The sequence below is a fragment of the Eubalaena glacialis genome, chromosome 5, assembly GCF_028564815.1.
Source record: "Eubalaena glacialis isolate mEubGla1 chromosome 5, mEubGla1.1.hap2.+ XY, whole genome shotgun sequence".
NCBI lineage: Eukaryota > Metazoa > Chordata > Mammalia > Artiodactyla > Balaenidae > Eubalaena > Eubalaena glacialis.
In genome coordinates this window covers 128,018,909-128,041,261 of record NC_083720.1, presented here as the reverse complement: position 1 = coordinate 128,041,261, position 22,353 = coordinate 128,018,909, and the positions used below count along the sequence as shown (strand labels likewise).

The following is a 22,353-nucleotide window of genomic DNA, read 5'->3' as shown; positions in this document are numbered from 1 at the left end:
AGAGGCCGCGATAGTGAGAGGCCCGCGCACCACGATGAGGAGTGGCCCCCGCTCGCCACAACTAGAGAAAGCCCTCGCACAGAAACGAAGACCCAACACAGCCAAAAATAAATAAATAAATACATAAATTTATTAAAAAAAAAAAAAAGGCTGGTTTAACTCACTTCTTCTGAAGCAAGCTATACCTAGAACACAAAGCTTACAGGATGCCTCCAAGGTAAACAACCCAAAGCACCAAATCTGGCCGACAGTTTCATTTGGTCTCCATGAAAATGAAACTTTACGTCTGATTTGTCACTATCCTCACGAACCTTTATACTCTAATGCGTGGCTGCTTCAAGCATCTTAGTTACTTGAACATTATAGGCATTGAGTATGCAAACTCTGGTCTAAGGTTCTAAAGATGATGGTAGCACTGGGGCAAAAGCAGAGTTCTTATGGATTCCTTCCTCTCTGTTACATGGACTGTCTTCTATAACTCATGAGCAGCATTGGCAAATTCTTACAGATGCATCTGTCTGTATAACTTCATTTTATTTAAATCATGGCCCAGATAATACATTAGATCATAGATAGGGTGGCATAGCAAATTAAATATACAAACTCTACAGACACATGTGAAATAAAACTGGGAGTTGTGGATCAAACTAACTGCCAATAACTCAAACAGGTAATTGTCACCAAGTTCTTTTACCAATTTTATTGTTCCTTTGTGCCCCTCTAGATCAGCTTTATAAACCATGACCACAGAGGATGCCTTGACACCTTCAAGATGACACTGAAGACAAAAGAATCAAAAAGCTCTAGGAGAATGTGTGAGTCATTTTTCTCTTCAGATAAAACAATCCACACTGCTCTGCCATTTCTCAGAGTACATAGGCTGTAGATTTTGACAGTCAGCATTTCTCATGGCTAGCGATCATTATCTCTTAAGAACCTCTAATGAGAGGAGTTAAATAATAATTTTGTTGAGAACAAAAGTGTGAAAAAACACGCATAATCCTCCCATTATCTAGTTGATGGACTTTATGTCTGATGTAAACACATCTGTGTCTATATTCACAAAACAAAAAAATACCATAACTTTATATAAGTTCAGTACAGGACTTTATTTAGAATATATGTGAACAGCTGACTAGAAAACTAATAGAGGAATGTTATACTATGAATTAAAAAAAGGTTAATGAAATATGGCTTAATATCGAAATCAAGAGGTTTATATTTTGTTTGATATTGTATTATTGAAGCACAACTCAGTGGTATCAAATAAGTAATTTAAACATTCCTGGTATCATTAGGGATTTAACACCAGATTTGAAAAATTGAACACTTGGCTTTGATACATTTCAACAATACAACTTTTCACTAAAAGTTGGAATGTCTTTAATAAAAGACTACTCTCCAATTAACTAATTACTGAAAAGAAACCTTAGGCTTTTCAGAAATACTATACCATGACTCTTTATTTTAGCCAAAATTTCCAAAACATAGAAATGAATTGTAAACTTTCTGATAAATAATCTTGGAACAAACCTCTTTCTTAATATTTAAAACAAAAACCATTCTTTGAATGATGCTTTACAGTGTACAAGACTTTCTGTTCGCAAGCTTCAATTTCTCAATCACATCAAGAGATAAATAAAAGGAAACTTTTTCCCCCCATAAGGGAAACAATGTATGGAACAAAATTTTCCACCAAAATGTTCCAGAATAAACTCGGATCAATGTTATGCAGAAGGATGATATCTGCTTACTCTAGAGACGAAAGATATGTGGTTGGATGCATTTTACAGAGTTCTTCCAGCCTGGTCATTAGCTTGGCTGCCAGGGCAGGAATTGAGTGTAAACTTCAGTGAACATCAGGTATGATTTTTCAGTTTTTTTTAAAAAAAAGACTACGTATTCTAGAACTTAAATTCTCAACTTCTCCATAATCTCTTTTGCACTTTCATTCTGGCCACTTTCACATCAAACTATATGTCTGATAAGGGAACCTAGTGCAACTGGGGGTAATAAAATGCAGTAGGCTAAAATTGAGGTAACTAAGATGTCAGGAAAATCGTGAGGATATGCAAAAACCCAGCTGCGTTGTTGATTTCTTCCTGAAGTGCTCTGAAATGTTATGGGGGTGGTAATGTTTCCAAATCTCCATACATTTGCAAATATAAACATTACTATAAAAATTCTGTCAACATGGCTTGTCAAAGTGCTAAGAATAAATTTACTACGGTACCTATATACTGGGTTGCTGCTAATTTTAATTTATTCAGGAAGTCCAATGAACTTAAGAAAATTTAAGAATAACTTGAAAATAATTTAATTAATCAATTTTAAATTGTCTTTCTGATTTAAGTTATGAAAACTGGTAAAAAGAATTTTAAGTAATGACATAATTGAATGAAGAAAAAAGAAAATCAAGGCTGGCACTGGATTTTTTCCCTACAGTTCCTGAAACAGAATGAATCTTCTACTAAACCCTACTACCTTCTTCAGCTGCTTTGCCATGCTGAAGCCACTTGCCGCTTTTATGCCTTTTCTATTCTTCACAGATATTATATCTATATGTCTATATAGATACATTCATTTATTTCTCTATCTACTTATTTATTTATATTTTTATTCTCCAAGGGCTAAGAGCCCATTTGAACCAGGCTATCAAAGTGAACCTTTCATTTGTACTTGCTTCCTAGAAACGTTATACGCACATAATAACTAAATCAAATACATGGACTGATGAATAACAACAGTTAACGAATGTCACGTGCTCCAAGAGGCGAGCTGGAGCTCTCCGTCCTCACCTGTAGAAGTATGAACACCCTCTGACTGTGTTGTGAGTGAAATGTTCCTGAGTCTTCTCATTTCCAAAATCCTCCAGGGGGTCTGACCACAGGATATCACACATAGGTCCATAAGCGGGTGGTTCTTTGAATCGGTCTAACTAAGAAAAATAGAAGACAGAGAACAAAATACTCATCTTTGGAAAGTTGGAATTCAGAAATAGAAGAAACCAGCATTTTGCAGTACCCACGTTTGCGCCCCAGCCACAGTGCAGTGTGAACTGCCCCCTACCTCTCTCCTGATCTGTGCTCCTTCCTCCCCACTCTTCTACTCTTCACCTTTCTCGAACTTTCCTTACTTCTTCCTCCTGACACTCATTTATTATCTGCCTTCAGCTCACCCTTTGCTTCCCTCTTGCCTCTTTAATTCCCACTCTTTACTCTGTTTCTCCTCTCTCCTCGTTTCCTCTCCATCTTTCTCTCCTTTTTATTTTATCCAGCCTAGTGTTTTAGTTATTACCAATTGAGGTGACTCTGTGTTTCATTTCTTGAGGAGAAGCTTTTATTTTATTTTATCTTTGGGGAAATTTCTGTTACTGCCTCCATTAAACTGTGATTTAGAAATCAGGATGGGGAACAACTTACGGTGTTTATATTCAACAATATAGTTTTGAGAACAGACGGCTTTCATTTTAAGAGTAGCTACTTGCTATATGACACTTTGGATATTCACTCATTAGGGGATATCTAAGTTTCTAATTAAAGTCCAAGATGATTGGAGTCATTTTACTGGATACAAACCAATCTTAACAATAAGCAGTAAAATGGGCTCCAGTTTAGCTGGTCATTCTTCAGCTCACAGTTCTAAGCTTTAGAGTTTTACCTTAAGTCCTCATATGAAATCCATTTTCCAATTTTCCAGCTATAGATGTTTAGCAAAGTCATATTTCAATTTAAAATGGTACATTTAGAAGCTATGAGCAATACAATAACTGGAAATGACACTTCACCAACAATTTTATAACACTGTCACCTTCTTATAGTTTATCCTGATTTGACTACAATTAAAGGATCTTGGGTGAAGTTAGCACATATTATGGAATCTCTTGAAAAAAAGCACAAAACAGCTATGAAAACCCATTAAGAACCAATATTCTTCATTTTCAATACTTTAATATGTTAAAAAACCCCATAGGGACAGGTGAGTATATAAGGCGGACAGCCTATCAAATTCTCTCTTTTTCTGAGACATAAAAGGCAATGTAAATAATGGTTTTGCTACACACCATTTTTTACTAATATCTAAAAAGAACGAAGCAGTATTTCACTTTTTCAACACCCAATGAAAAACTTCAATAAGACAAGACCCTCTATATTTCAACCATTATACTATACATAAAATGTTCATTGCAAACTTAGACTTAAGATATTTAAATAATTTATGCTTTTGGAACAATTCATACAAGAAAAATAATGCTTGTCCATAAAAATACAGAATTTCTTTCTGAGAAGCAAGAACTGGTTATTCGGGATAGAACAGTAGAGGAGGGGAGACTTCCTGATTAATGTGAATTCCCAGCTAGAGCTTTGGTAAGGCAACCAGAATATAGAATTTATTCTGGAAAAGTTATAAAATGCACTCTGAAATTAATACCATCTACTGTGAAAATAAACAACTCTGAAGTTAATTAAAGTAAGTGTGGTGGAAACTCTGACATATGGCAAACACAAACATAAAAATCACTTTATGGCTCAGTCCAAAGTGTAATGACAAATACGAAAATTGAACATAATATCTGAAACATGCCAGAAACAAAGTCCTAGGGATAGCAGAGCATATTTTAAAAATCTACATAATTTATGATAAGAAGTTTAGTTACTGATTTCAGGAGTCCATCAGACTGTAGAAGAATAAAGTGGTTACATTCATGTAGAAAGTGAACCACTCTATACTTGAACTTCATGACTACACTTCAGTGTCCTGTCTCTATAGAACTTGAAATATAGAGCAAATATCAATCCTCTGTGTGCTACAGAACACCAGAAGCAGATGTGTAATGGTGTCTTATAAAAAAAGGACACAAATACACAGAGCAGGAAACAAAGGTTTATTTAATGTATTTTTGTTTAATTTTAAAAATAAAAACCATGAATTTCCTTTCTAACAGGAAAGTAAATACAATATTATTTTTACATTTGAAGACTTGGACCTTAATGATAGAGTATTCAGATAGAATTTGAATGTTTTACTTACCTAAATATAGTTTTTCTTTAAAAACCAATGAAATTTTCAAAGAATATTGAGCATAATCAAAGAAATAAAAGACTGTCTCTTCCACTACATAAAACTATCCTATACTACATTTTCTCATGAAAGAGATATTCCCACATTCAATCTAACTCATCTTTTTGCTGGCCAAAACAACAGTAAGATCTAAAAAAAATTAACTGTTTTTCACCTTGCCACTCAGTACAATCAATAGAATAGCATCATAGCCTTTGTTAGTTGTTATTTTAAAATTTTAAGCCGTGAAAATAGTTAGATTTTTTAAAAAATGCTAATATGGACACATTTTAAAGGTCAAGTTGTGATATTTTCCCAAGAGGAAAGCAACATCTTTTAACTGTAATATACCATGAATATACAACGCGTTGTTTGAAACAAGCCAAGGGGAAATGAAAAGGCATATATATATTTTAGTGATCAAATATTTAGTATTTCTAATGACACATCACATGGTAAAATGAACCTTGAGGTTTTATAGATGAAAACTCTTCCAAGTATAAATATATGTTTCTTTCTAGATAAAAAAAAAAAAGAGATTCATGACCACTTTGAATCATTTTAATTCAGAAGTATCAAGTTAGTGATAAAGGCAGGGAAATTAATGCCTTGCATTTATTGCTGAAGGACACCAAATGGTAGACTTGGAAAATAACAGAACTTACTTTTCTGATATCATCTAAGGTGTTAATCTCTGGAGACAAGCCGCCGTGTACGCATAGGAACTGTTGGTTCATCAGGGCAGCCAGGGGCAGGCAGTCAAAGGCATCCATGCAGGCATCATATACGCGTTCTGAATACTTTATTTTACCTTTAATATATGATTAAAAACCAACTGCTTACTCTTATGATTTCATAGGTAGGATTTGGTTCATAAAAATAGGGTTTTTTAAAAAAATGTTTTCTTGCCGGAATCATATTAGCATATAACTACACATGCAAAGTTCCAAATGTGATTAAAAAAGACTTTTTAAAGTTATATATTAACCTTTATATCTACTATTTTTTATTTTTGTTGTTCTTCCATATTTGACAGTTTTTAGTAACTTTTTGTGTAACAGAGGTGAGAACTTTTGTATACATACATCCCTGCTAGTTATCTGCAGATGTGTATTAAAAAAAAAAAACAAAAAAAAACACAGCAACTAGGAGACCAACAGAAGAGGACACAAGACTGGCTGATTCTCCTGAATGTTCTTGTAGAAAAGCAGATTGCAAGAAAGTTTCCAAAGTTGTTTCTAAATCACTGCACATTACTTTTCCTTTATTGACTTATATCTAATGTTTTGAGAGAAGTCTCTATGCTCCATTGAAATAGGACTAAATGACAAAGAGAAATTTAAACTTCCAAGGACAATGAGGAAAATTAAGAGAGGAGGAAAATGAAATTTATATGAAGTACTCCTCACTCTTAGTATTTATTTCTAAAGGAAGAAGTCGTCTTTAATTTTGTAAAATCCACTCAAGGCTGGTAAATCTACTGGGTCCAGAAAGAGAGGCTCAAGGTTGAATCTGCCCTCCATTTGTTTTTATTGAGTGATTTGAGGTTAAAGAGTAGGATTATCCTGAACAGCAGTATGCTGGCTATTTTAAAAAATAATTTCATCACTTGTTGCTTAGGCTAAATCACATCAAATATTAATTCCAATTTTTATATCACTTTATAAAAAAATTATAATTTAAAAAGAAATTCTGAATTCTCTTAACTGACCATGCTCAGAAAGTAATATGGAATAACATAATATAGTATCATTGTTTGAATTTTTGACTTTTAAGCAAGGGATCATATTGTAATACGCTCTTTGTATGGATTAAAATCACTATTTAGCACATACGATGTTAAACGAAGAAGCCTGAAGTATACTTACATTCTTGTTTAAATGTGAAATACTCTGTTAGATGTCTACATTCATGATTTCCACGAAGTAAAAACAGTGTTTTGGGGTAAAGAATTTTCAAAGCCCACAAATACAGCACACACTGAGAAAAAAAAAAAAGAATAATATAAAAATAAATATTTTCCATCATACTTATACATACCTTGGCTGACATATCAGGAAGACATGAACCAAATGCACTACTGTGACCAAAAGTCCCCAAAAGGCTAGGTCTTTTTTACAGAAGATATTGAAAATCAAACAGAAAACATTACCTTGGTACAGAGCCAAGGTTCATATATACTAAAGTATAAACATTGCACTGGAGATCCAGACACCACACGAAAACAATGGACTGCATAGAGTTTACTGGGAAAAGCCCGAATGAAAATATACTAAAAATGAAAATATACTTGTGTCAAAGTATGAGAAGAAATGTGATGGACAATTAATAAATAAAATAAAGTCACTTCTCTTTATAAAGGTAATTATTTTGTAAAAATTAGGTAAAAGAAATGGGAGAATTAGAAAGGAAAGGCACCACAAAATTTGGAAGCAAACATTGACAAGCTCAGGCTGACTTGGATTGTATCTATTTTCTTTTTTTTTTTTTTTAATTAATTTATTTATTTTCTATTTTTTAATTTTTGGCTGCTTTGGGTCTTCATTGCTGCGCGCGGGCTTTCTCTAGTTGCGGCGAGCGGGGGCTAGTCTTCGTTGTGGTGCACGTGCTTCTCATTGCCGTGGCTTCTCTTGTTGCGGAGCACGGGCTCTAGGCGTGCGGGCTCAGTAGTTGTGACACACGGGCTTAGTTGCTCCGCGGCATGTGGGATCTTCCCGGACCAGGGCTCGAACCCGTATCCCCTGCATTGGCAGGCGGATTCTTAACCACTGCGCCACCAGGGAAGTCCCTGTATCTATTTTCCATTATGCTCTCTCCTTCACTACTCTTCTCTCCCATTATCTTGTCTCTTATTTCAGTGCCTTTGTTACTTAAAGCCTTGAGCTTTTTGTTTTATACGTAATTGTAAATAAACTGAAGGCCAGGGAATCTCACTACACATGCTGCTGATAGCTAGGGGAAACATTTCATCTACCTTAAAACTCTTAAATTAATTACTCGGGTATTACAGTTTGCATAAAAATGAGGGCCAAGTATAAATTCACCAGGCTTGGAATCAACCGACACTGACACAGTCTTCCTGGAGTGTGAATTAAGATAACTGGGATACTCAAGTATTAACATCAATTTCATTATCCTCAAATAGCATTCATTAAAAATCCACAGGGAAGAGGAGAGCACACTGAAAACAAGTATGCTTTTTTATCCTCATGAACTTTATTCTGAAAGTGAAGCTAAGACGTTAGAGAACCAGAAAAATATTGAGACAAAAGTCTGATTCTGGTTACTGAAATCTAAAACCAAAACTGAAACAATATTTACATTTTAATAATGAGTTTTCCAACATATAGTAGGTATGCCGGATAATCTCCACAGGGAAAAGCTACTGGCAATTCATTTGTGGTGCTACCTGTGAACAATAATCATCTCTGTCAGCTCATGTGATAATTTATTAAATGAGTGGAAATAAATATTTGAATATATAGCCCAAGTTTTGAAGAAAATACTAATTATCAGAAAAAATATGTATTACTGAGTTGTTCAAGCAAGATACTGCCCCTCACTGTAATTATGATTGAATAAACAAAAAATAATTAGCTGATATCAAATTTTACATATATGTGTTACATTAGTTAATTTTATAATTACCATTTTCTGCTTATAGTTATTACCTAAAGTTCATGTGAAAGATGATAGTACTATTTCTGAGAAGTTGACCAACTGGCCTATATTGAAGGATTATGATCTGTTGATATGTGTCCGTGGCTCAATGAGTCTCTGATTGCTATGTATCAGGTTTAGAGGTGCACTTACAATGTTCTAGTAAAAGGAGTGTGTATTATCAAGCTTGTCTCACATTTCAGAGATGATATTTGTACACTGTTATTAATGTCAATGAGAGAACTATTCTCAATTTAAAATTTATAAGATTTTATCATATGTATGTTTTGTTTATATATTATAAATAATTTAAAATTATAAATTTAAAATATAAATTAAATTATAAATTATATAAAAAATATTTTTCCAAATAGTTTGTTAACATTGGATGTTTGATTTGGAATAGGAATGGGATGGGTATGTGAAGTCTTTTAAAAATTATATTTACTTGTTGAAAGTGTTGTATTTAACGCATACATTGGGGGAGAGAACACGTGTTTTGGCTACACTGTAGTTACTTTTTAAAAAGGTTTTCTTTGTTTCTTGTTTTTACTAATGTATAACTTATATCCAGTGAAATGTATCTATCTTAAAGGTACTGGTCAATGAATTTTTGCATATGTATATTCCCATGAAACCGCTGCCCAGATTCAGTTACATTTCAGCACCCAGATGGCTCCCTTGTGCCCCCTCCCAATCAATGTCGTTTGGAAAATGTTACCACAACTCCGAACTCTTTAGATTAGTTTTGCCTGTAACAATTTATTTTAAAGCAAAGCTATACTCTCTCCAACAAAAATCTAAAATGCAATTTTTAACCCCACTCAAACACCACTAGAGGAATCACATTCTAGGGCGCATATTTTCTTTTTATGCCATCTGTTAAAGATCCTGTCTTGACATTAGCACATGGCTTTATCACCTCTAGTCTTGATGACTATAGCTCTTTCATAACTGAAACCTCAAAGGTTCTGTGGTATCCTTATCATACCTATTTACCTTTTAAATGATTCAGTACACATTTCATGTCCCTTATTATGTAATGGATGTAAAGCACCCTGCATGTAGCAGGAGTTTAGGAAATATGAGCCTCTTTCCTGTAAATGAGAAGGAAGGCAGTCAGAAAGGAGGGGGAAGTAGAGAGAGATTGGGGGAGAGAGAGAAAGAAAGAGAGAAAGAGAGAGAGAGAGAGATGACAGAGAAAAAGGAAGGGAGGGAGGAGGAAAGAAAAGTCAAGACAAGACAAGACTAGAGAAAAGAAAACTCAATTTCCAAATTCTTGGCTCAGAGCACCCTAAAAATAAGAATCCGCTTTCCACATTTTATTTCCCTCTCCCCTGTGGCAAGAATAAAATATCTTCCCAAACACTGAATAAAACCACACATGCAGCCAATATGGAAGAAGTGGCATGGTAAATGACAGGGCAAGGGTGGACTGGGGAGGGGAGCCCCGCGAGCTTCACCCTCAACATCTGGAGGGAGAGCTCTGCCAAGCACAACACCGTCCTGCTGGTAACTATTTTGCCATCTAAAGTTCTAACATTCTGGAGAGCTAAAGATCTTGAACAAAATTATAACCTGATATTCTTTTAAAAAAGAAAAGTCTCGCGTAAAAAAATTATCCCATTTAATGAACAATGAAAAGAAAAATTAGTTAAATAATTGGTTATTTTTGTCCATGGGGTATCAGATGGCTAATGTGAATAAAATTTTCCCTGGATTAATTGGTTGAAGTAGAAATAGAGAGGCAAGTTCCATTGGTTTTTTTTCAGGGTGAGATGTAAATTAATTGCACTAATCACTTTCAACTGGACCTCGACTATCTTTCCAGTCATACTCTAAATAATTAAACAGATATTTACAATCTAAAATTAGTTTGGTTTAGTCAATATGAAAGATCGAGCATCCTGTATCTTTTTATTAATTTTTTATCGCAGACATAGTTTTCTCTTATTTAGCTTCCCCAATGAAGCAGCACTAAGGATATCATTTTCTTCGTTAGTTTAATTGGCTCATTGATAATAGCAGTGCAGTTCTTTACTTTGTAATTTATGCCTCTTAATGATGTGTATTCTTAAAAACCTGTATAGGGGAGTAAAGAAGGATGTAAAAGAGGAAGCAAGGAAGTAAAAAACACATATATACAGCTTCAGATATATATCAAGCAGCTCCCTAAAATAACTATACATGCCGTGAAACATTCTAATCAAAAGTGCTGTCTTCTCAGTCACAGGACGGTAAAGTGAGGGATATGCATTGGCTGGGAAAAGATCCAAACTCCTGAAAAAATGTCAAACGCTGCTCCTCTAAGACATCATTTGCCTGGTCTGACAAGCACACAGAGAAGCAGCGGTGCGACTATCAATGCGCTATAAGGACGACTGGCTGCAGGGAGACAGCCAGACAATTTCTTCCTCATGTCTGTGGCATCACTCTGTCACCTAACATTGCTTGCTGTACCCTTTGCTTGTTATTCTCACGCAGAAGCATGGAACACTGCCTGACGTGCTGTGGTTCGTTCTAGTCTATGAGTTTACAGCTAATAAACACAACTACTCTTCCTGCTTAAAGGTGTTTGAGGCCTGGGCTGAGATCTAGTCGTTGGTGCAGGGGCACAGCTCTCTAAGCTCAAGGCAATGTCTTGCAGGGCAGAATGGCTAGAAAGGGAGCCCGAGGAAGTGAATAGAAGAAAGAAACAGTTGTGTGTGCCTTTGTTTGCAATTCTGAGTTTTTCCCTGCATTCTCAGAGAAACACACTCAGACACGAAACTGTCAATATATATATATACACATAGCCTTGATCAAAGAGATTAGGTAGCATAATGCCATCATGAGAAAGAGGATGGTATTTGGTGTGAGGCAAATCATTATCCCAGGCAAAATTATCTCTTTCATCACGACTCAAAAGCTTGTTTGTTTCATTTGGGCTAACTTTGTGGGGAACGATTTCTAATCTTGGCAAAAGAAGATGGGGGGAAAGGCCGGGAGGGCGTGTATAAAATGAACTCCATGTACCACCCAGAGCACACTACCCAGTGCCTGTAAATACTACCCAGCTGAGACTATATGAAATCTGAACCTACTCTTCAAAGCTGATTTCGTAAAAATTAAACTTAACTGCTCCTCTTTGCCCAGAGAATAGCCAAACGAGAAGACCTGCAGTGGAACTCTGAATTATTGAGATGAATCAGGAAGCCTGTTAGGATAGTACACGCTGGAAAACTGAGCTCTCATTTTAGGATTTATCTTAAACCAACAGGATACTCAAAGAGAATATTTTATATTTAATGCTTTGCCCTTCAGATTATATTATATACAAAGAGTTATTATATATGTTATATTACATATTATATAATGTGTAATATATATATTATATACAAAGAGTGTGTATCAGTGCCTGCATCACTGATGTGTGCATTTTTTGTGGTTTGTTTAGTGAGTATATGGCCAAGGCATGGGGTGTAGTGGAAAGAGCACAGACTTTGCATCCCCGCACTGCCATTTACTATGTGTGTGACTCTCTCTGAGCCTTGGTTTCTGCATGCTGAAAAGAAAGACATTTACATGTTCCTTGCAGAGCTGTGAGGAATAAATGAGATCATTTATACTAGGCAAACAATACCATTTCCAGCTTGCAAACAATGTCAGCTTCCTTAATCCACAATGCGAAGCCTCACAGTATCTTCAGTAAGTATATTTTATATAAATATCAGTTCTATTTTAAATAGGCTGATATCACTGAGCCATTCTCAAACCCCTCAAAGGTCACAGTCTAATCAAAATGGATCATTTTTACTTCTGAGGCCATCACACTTTTGTCATTTCTGTGTGTATGTGGCAAGTCCCCGGGGCTATCCTCCCAGACTTCTGGAGGTGAATTAAAGAGCTGTTTTTGAAGATGGGGACTCTGATATATGCATCTCAGAACTTTTAAATGTCCTGTGATACATACACTCGATATTTCACCAACATTTGGTTTCAGACTTTGATTCTTTGCTTGAATTGCAGAAGGTACATATTACATAAACTACCACAACTTTCATAGTTCAAAAATCTAGATTAATTGTAGACTAAAATAAAAATCTACTGAGGAACCAGTGATTACTGCTTCTCAACTTCTTTAAGGAAACAGTTCTAAAAAGCTCTACTTAGAGAGAGTTTGGGAAATTTCAAAAGGTTTGAGGCCAGAGATTCAGAAGCCTGAACTCTTCTCGCAAAAAAATCAAAGGTAAATAGACTGGTAAGATTAAGAAAATATAATCACTCCCAACAGGAGAGTCTTTGCCATTCTTTGCTTAGAAGGTGAGCTTCAAGAAAAGTAGAACACTGATTTCATTTATCCTCAGAACCTTCCATAGGAGCATATAAATATTAAATGAATAAGATAAATTTAAGAGTTACTAAAATAATTTTTAAAAATATTTACTTAGTTTCCACATGACCCTAATTTAAGGGAAGTAGCAGAAATTCTTTATCTCCCATTACTGCTTTCTGTTTATAGCAGTCTTTCTCAAATCTGGCTACACACGGAAATCACATACGGTCAGGTAAACCAATTCTGGCCCACGGGAAGTAACAGCGCCACTTATGGGAAACATCCTTAAATGAGAGGACATACCCTTTTCTTCCTTCTTTTCCTTCTAGCTGCATGTAATGTGGGAACATGAGGGCTGAAGCTGGTGTAGCAGTCTTGGGTCATGAGGTTGACTTTGTAACGAGGCCACGCACATCAGATCAATAAGGCAGAGACCCTGGGCCCTGGCACCAGGCTGAGTCACACCAGCCATGGTCCGCCCATCTATGAGCTTTTACTAGAGAGAGAAATAAACTTCTATCTTGTTCAAACCACCATTATGGTTTTTTTTTTTCCCTTTACTCTTGGCAGATACTAGCCCTAATGTGATACAAAGGTCTTACAAAATTTGTACTCAATCACACTTCTCTGCCATGTTGGTCAAGTTAGCCCATGAATGAGGTTTATGAGGTTTCCTAATTTCTTCCTCTGTACTTTTCTCACTTCAGTTTCCCTCCTAGTTAAATCTTACTTGTTTTTTGTTTCTAACCCCAGCCATATATGCCCTCAATATTCTCCCAAACATCTATATTCCAATGGTAATTATTTTCTGTACCGTTTTTATCCCAAGATTTTAATAATCAGTTCAAATAATAATTGAATCCTGGAACCATCTGTTCTAGGCTTCTGATTCTATAAAGCTTTTTACAGTTATATTTTCCTACATAGATTTAGGTTTCTAGAGAGCAAGGATGTATATTTCTTTGAACTCTCCTAATTACAGTGCATATACATGGAAGAAATACCTAAATGTACTCCTCTTTTTGGACTTATACACCAACACCACCCCTCCCTCCCTTACCACCATGAATGATTAAGAAATATGTGATCTTTAAATGAGATCCTTAAATGTGATTAATATATTGGTGGGCTATATATATATACATATATGCATAGTCAATGATGGGAGGTGAATTGAATAACCCCCCCCCAAAAAGTTAGTATAATAGTTTAAAAACAAAAGCCCTTTAGGAGTGACATGTTTTTCAACATTAAATATTCCTATAATAAATAAAATATTATGATGAAAATTTAAAAACCTAGAATCTCTTTAATAAATGATTATTATGAATGTATGACATTGGTGTGAGACTTCAGTAAATTTGATTTCTCTCTTTAATTAAGAATAACTGTTTTCCTTTTTAACGCATTATTTTCAAGAGCACATACAATGTCAGCTACTATAGCATGAGCTCTGATTCTTTAAAACTTATTCTTATTTCAAACTATTTCTTTTAATAAATATTTAATGAGTCATTTCTATGTATGAAACACCATGTTAACCACCAGAAAGAGCACACATGTGAATGAAACAAGAGCCTTGTCTTTATTTTGAACGTAACTTCTACTTACCTGAAGCAGATGCGGTTGGGAGGCTGAGGAAGAACCTCTACTCAAAGGTTATCTGTTTTGTTTTAACTAATGATTTTGACAAATTACCCTAGTTAGATGACAGGTGCCAAAAAAGACAAAATATAGCAGCTGTCAGTGTACTCACACAGACTCATACACACAAATGCAGACACACACACATGCACTTGACTATCAATTTACAAAAATAACTTATTGTCTCATAATTATAAGACATAACCAGGCAAACACATTCCTGCTTATTTAATCGAATTTGATTCATTGTCTCAACAGGAGATAGAATTATCTAGTGTCAAATATCATGCAAGTTTTGCAAAGTTGCAAATCTATAAAAAGTACGAAAGGCAAAATCTTACTATGAGCCATTTCCTTGGCATTTCTACATAATAAAAAGCATATGAGAATCAATGGAAAATAGGATATGGAATATCCCACACATTTATGTGTATTAAAGTTCATTGTTAAAGACTAGGGATTTACTTAAGGCAATACATATACCACTTTATTTTGCTAAGATATTGTTGATCCATTACTGAGCAGCTAAGAAGAAATGATGCAGACTTACTTCGATACTGAAGTACCCTCTGTCTACATAGTCCCCTAAGAAGAGGTAGCGAGTGTTGGCAGGAGATCCGCCCACTTCAAAGAGCTTCATCAAGTCAAAGAACTGTCCATGGATGTCCCCGCAAACTGAAAGAAACAAAGAAAATTCATCTGATGGTTACATTTTGTTAAGACTCTGAATTAGACAATAAAATTACAAAATTTTAGAACCAGAAGGAATTTAGAGGTCATCTTAGCCAAGACGTTCTTTTGCAAAACAGGAAAGTGAGACAGAAATTCCAAACTTAATTGGTGGCAGACCTGGCTTTTGCATCCAGTTCTACCAATTCACAGATTAACTGGAAAAATAAAGATAATAATAACAATAATGGCTATTATTGTTGTACATTTAACAATTCTGCACCAGACACTGTGCTAAGAGATTTCTACACATTTTATAGTCATGGGATAGGATTTCCTTTTGCAGATTAGTCAAAGAGAGGTTCAGAAATTTGACATAATCTATATACTGAAGTCTAAATATGTATCTACTACATGTTACTGACTCCTGAAGAAAAGGAAATGTTGATACCCGTTATAAAAACTGTATTTCATTGACTCTAAAATGCCATCAATTATAAAACACATCATTATTTTATGTACCACTGAGAAAGAAAAAAACTCCAATTTAATTTAAATTTATATTATAAAAGAGCATTTTTGTAAGATGTACCCTGGTATCGGATGTCAACATTTTTTTTTAATTGTGAAATGAAAAAAATCCTGTAAAACTGTATAAATAATGACTGGGAATTGACATTTCCTAACTTTCTCACCTTCTCTTTTAAACCAAAATTCTTAAAACCCCTTATTCAGTACTTACTATTTCATTTACTACTTTCAAAGCTCTAAAAAAATAAATATTATCTCCATTATGGTTATGTGGCTAGGTGAGATCACTGTTAAAAATGAAGGATACAACTGAACTGAACTGAAAAAAAAAAAGAATGATACCAAGTTTCAATTCAGTTTTGTCTAATTCAAAGCTTTTGCTGTCAACCATCATGTTATAATATCTTTGACATTTATATGGTTTATACATGTGTATATATTTACTACCTTAAGACAATTTTATGCTTGAATGATGAATGTGATATGGCTGTTTCTTTAACGCTAAGAGGTTCATAGAATGAATGTTATCAGTGAAAAGGAAATCAAGAGGCCAAAGGATGCTATCTTAACACATTCTATGCTGTAATCACAAGCAAGCTGAAATGTTTTAAACCTCATTCCTTTATTTGATGAAAGCTGATAGAAAGAAAAATGAGTCAAAGGAGTTCATTGATGAAAAAACTATAAAACAATGGCTGAATAAAAATGTCATATAAATCCCCCTTCTTACCATCAAGGAACAGCTAGTAAGGACCCAGAGTTCTATAAGCCTGAAACAGGTACAGGTGGACTCTATTTTAGAATACCTGCACTCGAAAATCTTAGAACCTATTAAAACAGATGTAAATTACAAGGAGCTATAACTGCTAAGGCATTCTTTCTGCAAATTCCAATCCCATAGCTTCTTCCCTCTCATGAGCAAGAGATACACAATACAAATACCAGAAACATATTCTTCCACTTCTGAAATAATATCATGCTAGAAAATTGTTTATAAATAATCGTTTTTATTCTTACAGTTGAGTATTTTGCAAATGGGTCCTTATCCTGGCCTAGTGAGGAATTTGGTTTGTGAGAGACATGTCATATCCTGAATTTTAACCAAAGGGAAAGAAATAAAGGGCAACAAGTGTCATGGTTCAAACACTGCCGGGTACAGATGCCAGTACCCACTTTGGGGAGACTTGCATGCTGCATTTAGAGCTGTGAAAACTGATGTTAATAATAATAATAATAATACAACTAAAAATAAGTAGATAATAAAACAATCCTTAAAACTTAAATGGACTAATAATAATAATAAATCCATTTAGAAGACTGAATTAGCATATCGTGTATTACTAAATTTTTAAGAAGGCAAGGATAAACTTATTAGTTAATAAGTAATAAGATAATTGATCTTCCACTGATTTATCCCTTGAAATTATAGTTGGTATGGCTTACTTATCACAGGTTTCTCTCAAATGGCAGGCATTTTTATACCTGTCATGTGTATGTTTCAAACCAGAAATTACAAACAAAGAAGGTTTGGCTGGAAACCAAGCCTTTCTTTACATGCCCTCCATTAAGTTCAGAAGTTGAAGGAAGGAACTTCAGGGAAAGAAAGTATGAAGCAGGGCGCTTTGTTCCACCTGAACTGATGCAGCCCTGTCAAATGTGAACGCCTGTGACCAGGACACGTCCTTGCCACTGTCCCTCTCCCTATCCTGGATCCTATCAGAGGGATAGGATCCTATCAGAGGGTCAATTATGGGGTAAGGCTCAGGGAAAACATGAAGCCAGGTGATGGGGTAGGATGGAGGATTCAAACATTATTTGGAATTTGTATTATAGTAGCAAGTTTAATAATCATATTTTTAGGCTATTATTAAAAGGTCCCCTAGTCAAAATGGGTGTAGTATTAAGGCTATTAGAGGCAGTGTGGGCAGCATTTAACGACCTAGACTTTGAAGCCAGACACTCAGGCTCCAATCCTATTTACTACCTGAGTGCCTCTGGGTAAGTTACTCAACTTCTCTGAGCCTCAATGTATTCATCTATAAAATGGGATGATATTGGTACCTTACCCTACTGGGCTATTGAGAGAATTAAAGGTATTAATAATGTAATGGGATTAGGAGAGTTCCTGGAACCTGATATGAACTTGATAAATGTTATATCAAAGTGGCATTTCAAAATAGTTGTATCTAAAATATCAAGGTACCAGAAAGAATGGGATTCTGGTGCTTGGGGTTGGGGAAGGAGTAGTGAAAGGCATTCTGAAGCATCTTCTTCACCTTTCCCTCCCCTCCTATCCTCTCTTTCCTTTTTGATTCCTCCATTTCAATTCCTGGCCATGGCTGAAAATTCAAGGATCGTTATTTTTTATACCTCCATGTCAATGATAAATATCAAGACATTAATTCAGGTTGTGGACCACGGGTCTGGAGTTAAGTGGTTTTAGCAACTGACATACAACTGTAGCATAATCTGGCAACAAGAACTACACAATATTATAAATAAATGGGCTCTAGACAATGCAAACATTAAGGATAACTTTTGTTGGACTACAGAAGTACATTACTGTGAATGCAATTTTATAAAAACTGAAAAGTAAGCTCTTCTTTATGGCCTACAGTAACTTTGTGATAAGAGAGAATCTCAGTGATTTATAAGATCAGCATAATTTTTGGGTCTTGGCTTGACGATATAAAACAGCACAGAGCAACTGCTATAAAGTTGGAAAACAAAATACCCTGAAATTCAGTTACTTGTATGATGGCCACATCATCACTGACTTGACTTTAGACCAGCCACGCAATTCAAATCATACTTTTACAGTAAGGACCTCTTATGACAATGTTCAGCAAAGGAAAGCAACTTGCACATACAATCATAAAAAATATGCAAAGCCCAATGAAAGAAAACAGTAGTTCAAATAAAATACACCCGAAAAATTGAGATATTTTTATTAAGAGATATAAGGATTTCCCAGGTCAGTTTAAGTTAAAGCTATTTAACTTTTAAAAAAAAATCATCTACCTATCTATCTATCTATCTAGTCACCATCCTATTGCCCTTCTTGTTCACTAGATGCCAGTCTTCTCTGTCTCAAATAAGCCACGTTTCTTTCTTGTATTTTCACAGGCTGACTCCTTTTCATCCAATAGGTCTCAGCTACGTGTCAGTAGTGTTAAGGAGGTCTTTCTATAAAGGAGCTACCTCTCTCTAAAATCATTCTTCTTCCCATTAATTTGTTTTACTTTCTTCATCCTACTTATTACTCTCAGGAATGATCTAGCTGATTAATTTGCATGCCTGTTTCTTCCCTGATTCTTCCCATTGGAATATAACCTACGTGAGGACCATAACCTGCGTGAAGCCGTCAGTTTTGTTCACTGACCAGGTGGAGAATAGCGCCTACCACCCAAAAGGTACACGAGAAACGTGCTACCCTAGGATCCTTCCACTGGGCCTGTGCTGTGCTGAATTTGGAAATCCATTAACTAAGAAGTCAAGGTTTTGAGGGGCCCTTGGGATTGACAGAGTTGGACAATAGTTGGAGTTTGCTTCGGTGGAAGCTGAAGGTCTTCGACTGGTCTGAGATGGTGCCTGTGTTAAGCCTTTAAGTCACAGCTTTCGAATTAGTGTGCGGCAAGACTGGGGGAGAATGTGGGAACTCCACACAGTTTATGGTGGTTTCTTTACCTGGTTCTACATCAGTAACACTTGGGGAGCTTTTGAAACTACAGATTGCTGGGTCCTGAATCAGAATCTCCAGAGATGCAGATTCATAACAAGCTCTTCGATGACTCTTATCTAGAGAGTAAGACTAAACAGACCTAGGCTTCTGACCCTCTGTCTCGGCACACTCAGCCCTCATTCTGCATGCTTGTGCGGTTCCCCTCACAGGGTTCATATGTGGGGGAGATACACACTGGAAAGGCAACTTCGTTCGATGCTAATTCCAGATTGGTGTGAGATGGGGATTTCCTATTATGTGAAAGGATAATATTGAAGTGATTGTTTGATAGAGTCTAGGATAGAGGAATGAATCTAACAAAGGTAATAACAAAGAGCAAATTTACTTGTGCCTTTGAATGTGGCTATTGCTCAGGCCTTGTGCCTTGCAGCTTTCAGATAAAGGATTTATCCCAAAGTCCTAATATTTGGGAACATTTACTATTTTAATATCAAACATCAGGAAGAAAGTGATCTCCATACTGAGGTATCCATACTTAGGTACCCAAGAGGATGGAGGGTAGGGCCAGGGCATCACATAGAGGGAAGGGTACTTCCATGTGATGGTAAGTGAAAAGTATAGCCAGGTAACCTTCCTCCTTTGTAATGCCGTGGCCCGCACCTTCCATTCTCTTGGGTACCTAACACACTGGTGTCCAAAGAGAAGTAAAGTACAACAAATGTCAGCTAATGAGGCAAACCATCTGCTTGGCTGCTCACAGCCTCTAATTCCCCACGAGGCTAGGTCCTTTCATCTTCAATGTCATTGGCTTTAACAGCACTTCTAGAACAACGAGGCTTTGACAAGTTCTATTATACCTTCAAGGCAAGCTCATTCTTCACCAAATACTCCTGCTTCCCATATTCCCCTAGCTTCCCATTATTTGCTTCTCATTTCCAATGAAACACTGCTGGCGGGCAGGAACTCAACTAGGGGCTAGCTCTAAGAGACCTATGATACTGAAAAAGCACCAAAAAACATAGGAACACAGTACAGGTAATAAAAGCACTCCTAGTCTCTATGAAATATCCATCCATCTGGCTGAACATTCAAAAAAATATATATCTTCAATAGATTATTACCAGAATTGTATATATTTCCATCACAGATGTATAGTTATGGCATTGAATGACATTAACACATCAAAGATAACGAAATAAAGCCTACAGGTTTTTCTCTGGACCACTGCTACCCTCATCCATTAGCAACCTGATGCAGTCCTCTACTTGTTTTTATACAAGTAAGAACAAGTAAGACAAGTAAGACAAGTAAGAACCACCAGGCACACTGAGCAGTTGAATCTATTTGTTGAGAAGGTGGTAAGGTTGTCATTATCTTCTTCTTGGTCCCTTCTCTAAGTCAGGTGACTAAGTGGTTTTGAATCTGGCTGTTCTAACATCCTCAGTATAACCAAATGATGCAAGAGGGATCAACATCCTGCAATGCTTACACATTTATTTCTTCATTCTCGTCTACTATCAGGAAATACATAAATTATGCCTAAATGACCAACTACTAAGTAATACCTAAGCAAACAATTACTTTTGAGTAATTGCCTTTTAATATTCCTTCCCTCCCCCAGTAACTTTTAACCCCCAGTAAATAAAAGTTTACTGGAAATGATTCTCACACAAGAATGGTCTCAGTAACTTTTGATCTAAGTCTTCTGAAGAGGAGTACAGAATTTTAAAGGGGGACCTAGAAAACATACAGAAAGCCTTTGTCTTTGTTTTTTAGGGAAAGAAATAGCTTTTATTTCTCATATCATTGCTAGAGAGCTAGTTATTAAACTTTGAAATCACAGACTTAGGAGGTTAAAGTATATATAAATATAAACATAAATTTAAATGTGTGTGTGTGTGTATGTGTGTGTGTGTAAAGCCACCTACCACAAAGGAGGAATTATTTGGAGATTAGTGGTCAGTGCAGCAGTTAGGGAGTCATTAAACAAGTTCAAGACTTTACTCACTGTAGATTACAGCAAAGTAGTGCTAAAGAGAAATGCAATAAACAGCTGGGGCAGGAACAAGGGGCTCTTTGTAGTTAGCTGAGAAAGCTCTTGGGATCTACAAAGTAGACAATGAATCAGTCACAGGGCGAGTCTAAGAGTCCCTAGAAATGGCACACTGCTCAGGAGAGAAGATAATAACCAGCATATTGAGGACAAACAGCCCCTTGAGAAAATAAGCTCAAGGATGGAGGACAAGTTGGAAAGATAACCACAACCAGGACCAAGCCTAGGCCTAGCACCTCCAGACTAACAGAAGTACTGCTAACTCTCTGTTGAAAAGGTGCTCAAAACAACAACCCTGCATACGTTATACGTGTAATCAAGTATGCATGTCTAAATCAATTTAGTGATTCTGCAAATAAGTATACTCATATTATGATTTAATTATTTTTTCAAAGAATTCCATTGTTTTCTAAATCCACATTGGCAACTAAATCGCTACATTAGAAAATGTAAACAATAGAACGCACTGAACATATTAGGATGAAGTCCCAGTATAATTGCTACACAATTGATAGCTTGAAAAGAACTCTGCTACAGCTGCCATCCAGAGTGGAAGACATATAAAGAAACGTAAGACAAAAATACATACTTTCATATAAAACTACTTAGAATAGCTTTGAACTAATGCTCAGACTTATGCATTTGGCCCTATATACTTGCCTATATTAAAGGAAATCCAAAGAAAATCATTGGGTCAACTTCTTACTGACACTAAGCAAAATTTTTATAATGTCATAG

General features: G+C 35.7%; 1 protein-coding gene across 1 annotated transcript in view; it reads right to left on the bottom strand.

Moving 5' to 3' along the window:
* Positions 1 to 22,353, bottom strand: part of PPP3CA (protein phosphatase 3 catalytic subunit alpha) — a 302,583-nt gene that overhangs the window by 60,436 nt on the left and 219,794 nt on the right. The window contains exons 3-6 of the mRNA XM_061192594.1: positions 15,231 to 15,355; positions 6,930 to 7,041; positions 5,727 to 5,872; positions 2,799 to 2,938 (exon numbers count right to left, since the gene is read on the bottom strand). Coding sequence (XP_061048577.1) covers positions 2,799 to 2,938; positions 5,727 to 5,872; positions 6,930 to 7,041; positions 15,231 to 15,355 — 523 coding nt within the window. The remainder of the gene's footprint in view (positions 1 to 2,798; positions 2,939 to 5,726; positions 5,873 to 6,929; positions 7,042 to 15,230; positions 15,356 to 22,353) is intronic.